The following is a 10,939-nucleotide window of genomic DNA, read 5'->3' on the forward strand; positions in this document are numbered from 1 at the left end:
ATGTTAAAGGTGTCATGCGAAAAGCAACTGAACGTAAATTGGTTGGTCCTAAAACATCTAGTAGTTGTCAGTTGCAGGTGTACTGATTCAGAGTATGTAAAGTGTTTCTTTCAGCCTTTCTGTCCCCAGCTTTGACTTTTCCTATGTACAGTAATTACGATGTTTGATCTTGTCAGTGTGCTAGTCGACCATGGTAGGGAGAGAAAAGTGGCATAAAACAATTGGACTAGGGAAGCAGGGAAGCTGGGCCTGAGTGTAAACATAGCTTTATACACACTGCTTATCTCCTATATAATTTAATGAGAAGTTTAGGTTGATTTCTTTTTTCTAAATTGGATACTTTTAATGCATATGCATCTCAGCAGCTCAAAAATAACATTGCTATGTGTGTAGATCAATGTTTTTCAACCTTTTTTAGTCAGGGCACCCTTTAAAATGATGCACAATCTCAAGGCACCCCAATGTAAACAACTAAACTAATAGTTTTACATAATGCAGCAACATCCATACATGTAGGACACCCAATGTAAGAGGTGATTTATTCTTCCAAAGCAAATATACCTTTGCACACTGGTACTGACTGGTATACCAATGTTTCTCTTCTCCCTTGTCTCTCACTCAGCTAGAGTAACCCCAGTGCTGATGGAGAGGGGCAGGGGAGGGACAAACAAAGACGCTGTGCAGGTGCTCAACGCCCCCCTTATAAACCAATTACATTATAGGCTGTTAGGACGCCAGCAGCCAGAAGGTTGTAATGGTGCACAATGAAAACCTGTGGCTTTGTGTAACTTAAAGGCAGTCTTGGTCCCTCCTCTGGTTTGTAGCCAATTCTTGGACAATTTTAAGGCATTGTGCCAAGGTACCCCTGAAGCAGCCTGAAGGCACCCCAGGCTGCCTGGGTGCTCTGGTTGACAAAGGCTGGTGTAGATAATGAGTAAGACAGGTTTGATTCAAAAATGCTATTTACTTTATTGAAGTAAACAAAAATTGTTAAAGGAAAAATATGAACAACTGTTTTCAAATTAACGATAGAAGAGAAGGACAGCTGCCTCAGTAATTTCCTTGGTGGAACTCCATCCAATGTGTGTTCCATAGCCATCCCAGTCCAAGGCTGCAAAGTCTCCACACTGACGAGGCGATCCCTCTGGGATGAATCCACCTCCTCCAATGCAGTGCTAGTAAGGAGTGTAAGTATAAAATATTAGGAATTAAAGGTATTTTGTACAACATAGAACAAGCATCAAAAGAAAAAGTCCTGTGAACTGTGGATTTAGTGGAAAGGTTTATGCTGGGTAATTTGAGAAAATATGTGTCGTGTTAAATTAATTGAAATACTATTTGTTGTAAAAGGGTTATAAAAGTTCCCATTTGAAAATAGATCAGAGACGGAGTTTTCATAAGACTACTAAATAGGAGAGGGGCCGATGCTGCATCCCATCCTTCAGCTACTTGTGAACTGTAGACATTACCTGCTACTGATCTGTTCATTATTAAAGTGTGCAGATATTCAATGACTGAATATACACAGTATTTACCTGTATTGGACCTTTTAGAATATGTAGGCATACCAGTTGTATTTTCCTACAGGCCATTAGGGGTAAGTTTTGAAATATTTCGTTTCGGAATTTCGTTTTCGTCCGAAAAATAAATTTAATTAGTTACTCCCGAAATTAGTTTTTATTTATTTTGTTTTTCGTTAATAATTGCATTCGTCCGAAAATCCAAACTGAGGTTGAATCTGTCATTGAAGGCTTATGTTGTCTGTCGAATGTTCAAAGAAGATTCAACGGAGCAGCTAAACTGTACGACGCCGTATAGTTTACCTGCTCCGTCGAATCTTCTTAGAACTTTCAACAGACACCATAAGCCAAAGTATGTGTGTACTTAGTTCTAGCTATTTTACTGCTCCTCCTCTTTGGTTACAATAAGCCAATAACATTCATCATCATCATTATTTTTATTCATCTTTTCTCCCCTACGTCGAATCTTTTCTCCCCTACGTCGAATCTTTTCTCCCCTACGTTGAATCTTTTCTCTCTATGTAGAATAACCTTGGACTAACAGAGTTAAGGTTAGGCACATTTGACCACAGGTTTGATGGACACAGATTGTTATTGTCATCATCATGTCGAATCTCCTATCTATATTGAACTGTTGTAGCAACTAAAACAAAAATAAAGCATTTGTTTATGTCGGATCTTTCATTTTTCGGATTCTGCACTTTCATTATCGTTTGTTAAAATGATAACAAAAATACCCGAAATTCGGACGAAAATGCATTCGGACAAAAACGAATGCACATGTCTATTATCTAGCTCTTTGATCCCTTTTCCCACTTCACTCCTCTTCAATCTGTTGGATTCATAGTAGTTGCAAACAAAATATGCATACAACCCCTTTTTTACTTTTTGGTTCTTATTAGTGTATGATGTACAGCAATGGCTTCTATGCCTTCATGTTGAAAAAATATGATCATGCAAATAAGAGTACTGTGAATTTGCAAGACATTGTATCAATACTAATGAAGCATTAATACTTACATGCTCTACATTGCAGCCTGTCACTTTCACACCAGCGCACAAAGCCAAGGGAGCTCTTTCTGTGTTAATAGCTCGGAACTGGACATAGCCAGCAGTGAACTCTTCTGTACCAAAAGAATGGATCATTAACTTGTTAATTATCATGTCACAGAACTCACATATAGAACAACACATAAGAATTAATGGATATTTATCATGATCTTACTTGCTCCGAAGGGTGAGTAGTAAGATGCTGTCTTATCAGCACTTCCAAAATCATACACTACAGGAACAGCAGGTCCATTGTTTGCCAAACAGGCTCCAACATTGTACACCAAAGGGTATTTCTATGAAAAAGATAATAACATTGAGCAAAACCATTGATAGGTAATAAATGACTCAATGCTCTATGCCTCGTACACACGGTCGGAATTTCCGACAACAAATGTTCAATGTGAGCTTGTTGTCGGAAATCCCGACCGCTTGTATGCTCCATCGGACATTTGCTGTCGGAATTTCCGACAACAAATGTTTGAGAGCTGTTTCTCAAATTTTCCGAAATGTTGCCGGAAATTCAGAGCGTTTGTATTCAATTCGAAGCACAAAATTCCACGCATGCTCAGAATCAAGCAGATAAGCCTCACTGGCTATTGAACTTCATTTTTCTCTGATCGTCGTACGTGTTGTACGTCACCGCGTTCTTGACATTCAGAATTTCCGACAACATTTGTGTGACCGTGTGTATGCAAGACAAGTTTGAGCCAACATCCGTCGGAAAAAAAGCCACGGTTTTCCTGTCAGAATGTCCGATCATCTGTATGCGGCATTATTGTTATAGAACTACTTTATTCTTAGTACATAAAGTAAGGTGATAACACAGCTGAGAAAAAAATGGTCTAAATATATATTCTGTCATTAGATTTGTCTAATTTTATCTATTTCCTGAATAAGCATAGCACAAAGACCACAAACAAATATTAAAATGAAAAAATATACATTCATATTAATCATTCATATATTATATATAACAAAATTATCCTTGTTTATTATGTAGAAAATGCAATGACTATGCAAATGTTTTCATTTAGAAACCAACTTGAATTCATGGTTTACTAATCCGACTAGTGTAGATGGTAATCTGAATGTCTGCTATACATTGCTGGATAAAGGTCCAAGGCTGGACATACATTATACAAATTTCTTGTACAATTTTCCTTTAGATTGATCAAAACCATATCGTTTAAGGTCAAACCCAGGGCCGGGACAAGCGGTGGGCAGGAGGGGCGGCTGCCCTGGGTACTGTCATTTCATGTGAGGTGGGGAGCACTGTGAGGAGATTGAGGGGGAGGGGATTTTTGTTGGGAGGGACAATTTGGTGGGGGGTCGACAGGGGGTAACAATTGCTAGGAGTGATGATTTATGGGGATTTGTGTTGGGAGGGTAATAAGGGAAAAGGATTTGTGCTAGGAGGGGGGATTTGGGGGGGGGGGGTTGTGCTAGAAGAGGTGATATGGTGAAGGAGGGAGAAGAATTGTGCTAGGAGGGGAAAATTTTGTTTGGGGGGATTTGTGCTCAGAAGGGAAATTTAAGGGGTAGAGGATTTGTGCTAGGAGGGGTGACTTTTTGGGGAGGGGCATTTGTGTTGGGGGGATTTGGGGGTGGGGGGGCAAAGATTTGTGCTGAATAAAAAACTTTTTGAATAAGAAAATTGTATAATGTATGGCCAGCTTAAAGGATAAGTTCACCTTTAAAAAAAATAAAAATAAATGCACATGTTTTTGCAGGTAAAAAAATGTGCATATATTATTTTTTTTACTTGCAACCTGTAAAGCATTGCACCCACAATCATCAGATCGCAGGTGCAATGCAGGACTCCTGCAGACAACAAATGTCAGTGTATCTGTTTGCTCATACGGGCAGGCAGATACACACTGACAGGAAGAGACAATGAACAACCAGAGCCCTCCACAGCGCCATGGTAGTTCATTGAGAACTACACGCCGACAGCCGCAAAGGCTGTTGGTACCTGTAGTTTGCCATTCACACAATGAATAACACCGCTGGGCAGCTGCCTTGCTGTCAATAAAGGCAGCGGAGTGGGCAGCGGCTGCAGGATTGAGAACATGTTACACCCTAAAAACAGGTGAAACATGTAACATGTTCCCAAAGATGAATTTATCTTTTAAGGAGCAAAGTGCAATAACCAAATTCAGTAACCCAATTTGTGCTCGTGAGTGAGATTTAGAAAAAATGGCTTTTGACTTATGCTATGGGAAATAACTGGGTTAGAGCTTCGCTGCTTGCCCTATTTTATTTAATAAACCCATTTGTTTGAGTTTTGACGTCATAAGAACGTGCATGGTTCATATTTTTCAAGCAGCTTTGACAAACAAAGAAAAACCCTTTATGTTAAAAGCTAGATAAAGGTCACCTATATTCCACAGAATGCTTACCTTGTAAAGCTGGAAGAGGTTTCCACCCTCCTGATTAAAGAAACTGTTGTCCGTGCGATATCGCAACAGAGATGAATTCCTCCACTGAGACAAGGGTGTGTCATTGGGAACATGCCACAGACTCAGATCTTTGGCAGTAATATCATAATATCCTGGATTCTAAAAACAAATTATTTAAAAACAGATTATTGTCTATGTATAGACATTATTAAGTTAAGAATAAATGGAAGTATTGTAAACATTTGCCCTAAAAGTACTTTTCAGAGCTATCTGGTCAGTAAGAATCAGATTGAAGTCTACATGAAAAGTGACGATTGTGTAATGGTTTATATTTTGTGTCTGGCAGTCTTCACATGAATGGGTATTTTTCAATAATTCTGGAAGGTCACTGCAAACAGTACACAGGCCCTTGCCAACAACTCAGCAGCAAGAATTTATTAAAAATGTCCTTCAGTTGCCTCATATTTTGGAAGCTAAACTAAAATAGTTCAATTAAAAAAAAATGAATACCTTGTAATCATCACTGGTTGCACCAACTGGCAACCCAAATGTGGCATAATTTGCCCAGTTTCCTTCTCCTATTGGATTATTTAGGTTGTTTCCCTGCTGGCTGGACCAGCGATCTCCTGGTGTGCATTTCCCATTCATGTTGTTCTCGTGTACACTTGCCACCAGTGTCCAACCTCCACCATTGGTTGTCATATCACAGAAGGTTTGGTAGATCAATCCATCTTCAGTGGACAGCAGGTAAATTCCATCTGGAGTAGCAGTATATTGTTTAGTTCAGAATTTGTACTTAGACTAGAATCCACTCCCAGTATACAGCCGATAAAATCATGGTAGAAGATGGGTTACATATGCACCATAAAAGCAGACAATTTTCATATATTTGTTCTGTCTTTGCCCTTGGTCACTCATTTCTACATTTGCACAAATGCAACCTTCTCTTGTTTTTTCATATATAACAAATTATCTCCTCCTCTATAGTCTATTGTGAATGCAGTCATAATACTCAACTACATTTCCAACCACATCATCTGTCAACCATTTCTACCAATTTCTCTACAGGACTCCAGTTAACCTGTGCTCTGCATTTTAAAACACTTCACAATGCAGCTTCCCTTCTGAATTTATGGTCTAAACCTAACTTCAATCATTCTCCCCTTTTGTTTCTCTCAGGCAATTCTTTGCTCTCTGGAATTCTCTTCGCTACCTTAGACATGTTTCCACCTTTATAATGTTTAAGCAGTCCCTCAAAACCCACCTCCTCAAAATGTCTTCCCTTGTTATATTTATTGCAAACTATGTAAGCAACACTTACCAGCTTCAACAACTACGCATTCGAAAGAAAATAAGTCATATAATTTGTATGAGCAACGAGGTTATTTCTCTCATGTCCATAAAAAATAGAATTCATTTTACATTGAGCAGTTTACTACAAACCCAAATAAAATAGTAAATAACAGGAAAGAATAAAATCTCTTTAGTTGACCTAATCATCATTTTACTACAAGTTTGACTGTTAGTTTTAAGGTGCATGACAAGTATTTATCTTGAAATGTATAGTATATAATACATTACATTAAAAAAAAAAAACAGACCCTTCCTCTGCTGGATTATTGATGACCTATTGTTTATAGAGCTAGAAAGCATATTTTCCCTTATTATATATGTATATGCACCGTGATATATGAATGTGTATCTCACCTTTAGCATATCTGTCTGAATTCTTGATTTCCTTACAGCTCCTGTATCCATCACCACCTCCAGTAGGGTACCCGGAGTTTGATATGATGCTATTTGCAGAGCTATCATCCCAGCATGCCAACAGGTTCAGGATGGTCTGCTTCTTCTCAGAGAGAGAAGCAGATTCTAAGAAAGGACACAAAAGGTACAATTAGAGAAATGGACACATTCCTTCCTGAATTTCTGTTAAATTGTTGGTTCTTTGATTATTTTCTAACATACATTTATGTACTAATCTATATTATTTATTTCTGTTCCAACTGGTTAAAAAAACTCATCTTTCTTTCTATAGGAACTAACTTGTATCTTTGTCATTGCTGTGCTGTAAAGTTACATGCAAGTTGCAAAGGTACAGAAGTCTACATCTTCAAAATGTTTTATGTTGTCAGAATGTCTTCAGCTAGAATAAAGAATGATCATGGAGAATATAAAAATAAAGTTCCTTAATAATATCTTAAGAACTTTAAAGAAGCACCTTCTCAAATATAATAGAAACATTTGGTTGTAATTGCCAGGATCTGAATATACATTTCATAGATTTAAACCTTTTTTTTTGCTTGTACATAAAAAGGCAACATGTACTGCACATTGAATATTAGGGATAGCTTATCTCTTTCAGAGATTTTTCTTATCTTCTGGGCAGATATACGATATGTTTGTACTCAATACAGTACACTGTATAGTCTGACATTTTTAGCCTTAATTAATTAGCACGGCATCATTTACACGCAGATCTCGCCCATGTTGTAAATTATAAGCCAGGTCCAAAGACAAATGCCAAAGTGGTTTAAAATTCTAATTTTACAAGTATTACAGCGGTTGCTTTATTAAAATGGGAGAGTGCAAAATCTGGTGCAGCTCTGCACAGAAACCAATCAGCTTCCAGGTTTTATTGTCAGAGCTTAATTGAACAAGCTACAGTTAGCAGCTGATTGGCTACCAAGCTCAGCTACACCAGATTTTGCGCTCTCTAGTTTTAGAAGATTAACCCTCATAGTGTTTTTAGCATGAAACACATATTTAACCATTCTGCATAAAAAGTCAATGTGTAGAGCATTGCTGGCGTGCAAAGCATGCTAGACTGAATGGATGGGGGTCCTTAGATTACCATATTTCCAAAACCTTGTTGTAGGAAACACAATGAGAGTTTTAGAGATTGCCAACAGTGACAGTTCCAGCACAATAACATAATGACATTTGGATGCCAGAATAAAAACAGCCGAGTACCTCTCTTGTTGATCATAACTTATTATACCCAAGAAATATTATACCCAATGTAGAAAAATGTAAAATAATGCATTTGGGTGGTAAAAATATGAATGCAATCTATACACTGGGGGGAGAACCTCTGGGGGAATCTAGGATGGAAAAGGACCTGGGGGTCCTAGTAGATAATAGGCTCAGCAATGGCATGCAATGCCAAGCTGCTGCTAACAAATCAAACAGAATATTGGCATGCATTAAAAAGGGGATCAACTCCAGAGCTAAAACGATAATTCTCCCACTCTACAAGACTCTGGTCCAGCCGCACCTGGAGTATGCTGTCCAGTTCTGGGCACCAGTCCTCAGGAAGGATGTACTGCAAATGGAGCGCGTACAAAGAAGGGCAACAAAGCTAATAAAGGGTCTGGAGGATCTTAGTTATGAGGAAAGGTTGCGAGCACTGAACTTATTCTCTCTGGAGAAGAGACGCTTGAGAGGGGATATGATTTCAATATACAAATACCGTACTGGTGACCCCACAATAGGGATAAAACTTTTTCGCAGAAGAGAGTTTAACAAGACTCGTGGCCACTCATTAAAATTAGAAGAAAAGAGGTTTAACCTTAAACTACGTAGAGGGTTCTTTACTGCAAGAGCGGCAAGGATGTGGAATTCCCTTCCGCAGGCGGTGGTCTCAGCGAGGAGCATTGATAGCTTCAAGAAACTATTAGATAAGCACCTGAATGACCGCAACATACAGGGATATATAATGTAATACTGACACAATCATACACATAGGTTGGACTTGATGGACTTGTGTCTTTTTTCAACCTCACCTACTATGTAATACTATGTAATAATATGTAAATACAGTATACTCACCACATTTGTTAGCAAAAGCTGTAGCAGCTGCCAAGGAAAGGACTAGAAGACTGCGCACCAACATCTTCACCTGAGCAAATAAGACAATTTTTTTATAAATGTATGCTATTGTAGTGTACTAACATGATCATATTTAACATAAATAACTAAAACCATTAAAAAGAATGCTACAGATGCTAATACGTCATAGAACTTTGATTTAGTAAAATTATTAAAAACACCAAAGCCATGGGGTTCTGCTTAAAAAGAGTTAAGGACAGACCTAAACTCCTTACCAGAAATACTTCAGAGTCTCTTCCAATACGGGACTGGAGATATCTGATCCGTTCAGTTTGGTTTCACCTTTTTATAGCTTTTTTTTTTTCTTACTAACCTACTCCACAGCATTCTTCCACAGACTGAAATAACCTGTTTGAGCTGTTTTAAACATTTGTTTTCTGGGATTGTGATACAGAGTTTTCTAACACAATTTTTTGACATATCAAGGCTTTGTTTGTATCTCGTTGGCCCAATTCCACAAAGAGGAAATGTTCCTTTCTCAATTAGGGTGCTATAGATTAGTCAGACTTTTCACATGGGAGTGTGAAACTCAATGGTTCAGTAGGGAACAGGGGTTCAGTAAAGGGGTCAGCAGAGAAGAGTACAAGGGTGTAGCAGAGTGTCTCAAAGGGAGCCTGAAAAAGTCCTGTTGGGGGTTTACACATCTCCCAGGCTCCTCTCGTACACTTTTAGAGACCTCTGATTCTCTGTCCAGTTTGGGTTTGCACCTCTCCCTCCTGGAAATTTAGCATCATCTTCAACTCAGAGTCAGGGCTCTTGAGCTTGGGGAACAGTCAAGTCATGTCTGTGAGAGCTGCAAGGTGGTTCGAAGCCTTAGGCTTGCTCAGCCTACTAGTTAGGACATGGATTTGTTTAGTTAGTGCTCACACATGGGTATGGTTGTTGTTTTGGAGTTTCTGCCTTGTTTATTTTATAGAACACTGTACAGCACCTGTAAATAGACTTGTAAATAGCACCAATAATCACACCCCTGTTTGTCACTAAATCGCTGAGTTGGTATCTGTGCCTGAAAGTGGGCTCACCCCAGGGAGCTTTGTACCTGCCACCTATCCCCAGCTCACAAGGGGTCATTAATCTGTAGTGCAGAAGCAGCTTCCTCCACATTCAGCGCGGCACAGTGAAGCAGTGGTGACTGACATACCACTACCCTGTTTCCCCGAAAATAAGACCTAGCGTGATTGTCGGTGATAGCTGCAATATAAGCCCTACCCCCCAAATAAGCCCTAGTTAAAGTCCTTGTAGGTCTTATTTTAAGGGTAGGGCTTATTTTCGGGGAAACAGGGTAGGGCATATTTGGGGGGGTAGGGCTTATATTGCAGCCATCACCGACAATCACACTAGGTCTTATTTTCGGGGAAACAGGGTATTTGTTCCGGCTTGTTGATCCCTGCTGGCCCTCTTCTCCCATCCATCCCATGTGACGTCACCTACAGATGCCTGAGATGGATGGGAATAGAGGGCCAGCAGGGATCGGCACAGGACACTTAAAGGGGTTGTAAACCCTTGTGTTTTTTCACCTTAATGCATCCTATGTATTAAGGTGAAAAACCTTCTGTCATGCAGTCGCCCCCCAGACCCCCCATTTTACTTACCTGAACCCATTCTTTCTCGCCTCTGGGACGAGCACACCAGCTCTAGCCGGTGTCTCATGTCCTGATTGGATAGATTGATTGCAGTGCAGCCATTGGCTCCCGCTGCTGTCAATCAAATCCAATGACGTGGGGGGCGGGCCGAGTCAGGCCGTGTTTGTGTCAAGAGACGCAGCAGCAGGACATGGGAGCACACCCGCATGGGTGTCCTGAAGGAGAGCGCTTCTCCGACGGGCACTCGAGAAGAGGAGGAGCCACGAGCACCGCTGAGGGACCCCAGAAGAGGAGGATTGGGGCCACTCTGTGCAAAACCAACTGCACAGAGGAGGTAAGGAGGTAATTTAAAAAAAACAAGGGTTTACTTCCTTGTGCCATTCTGAATATGGGGAAGGAGCATTTCAAATGAAGGATTGGCTAGGCAGGGACGCAATCTACCTATCACCTGTCTGCAATTAACGAGTTGCCAACCCCCACTATAGAGATAGGG

General features: G+C 39.8%; 1 protein-coding gene across 1 annotated transcript; it reads right to left on the reverse strand.

Moving 5' to 3' along the window:
* Positions 1-944: 944 nt before the first annotated feature.
* On the reverse strand, positions 945-9,248 carry LOC141106042 (intelectin-1-like). Its single transcript, XM_073596397.1, has 8 exons — positions 9,079-9,248; positions 8,804-8,873; positions 6,680-6,844; positions 5,483-5,730; positions 4,973-5,131; positions 2,746-2,866; positions 2,541-2,644; positions 945-1,175 (listed from the first exon to the last, which is right to left on the reverse strand). Exons 2-8 carry the CDS (start codon positions 8,865-8,867, stop codon positions 1,023-1,025), a joined length of 1,014 nt encoding a protein of 337 aa, XP_073452498.1. The 5' UTR covers positions 8,868-8,873; positions 9,079-9,248; the 3' UTR covers positions 945-1,022.
* Between the last annotated feature and the right edge of the window lie 1,691 nt (positions 9,249-10,939).

This window comes from Aquarana catesbeiana, linkage group LG08 (genome assembly GCF_042186555.1).
Source record: "Aquarana catesbeiana isolate 2022-GZ linkage group LG08, ASM4218655v1, whole genome shotgun sequence".
NCBI classification, from domain to species: Eukaryota; Metazoa; Chordata; class Amphibia; order Anura; family Ranidae; genus Aquarana; species Aquarana catesbeiana.

Coding starts and splice junctions, on each gene's coding strand:
- LOC141106042 (XM_073596397.1), bottom strand. CDS start 8,867: ATGTTGGTGCGCAGTCTTCTAGTCCTTTCCTTGGCAGCTGCTACAGCT. Junction 2,645..2,745: donor CTACTCACCCTTCGGAGCAA/GTAAGATCATGA, acceptor CTTTTGGTACAG/AAGAGTTCACTGCTGGCTAT. Junction 1,176..2,540: donor CAGGCTGCAATGTAGAGCAT/GTAAGTATTAAT, acceptor ACTCCTTACTAG/CACTGCATTGGAGGAGGTGG.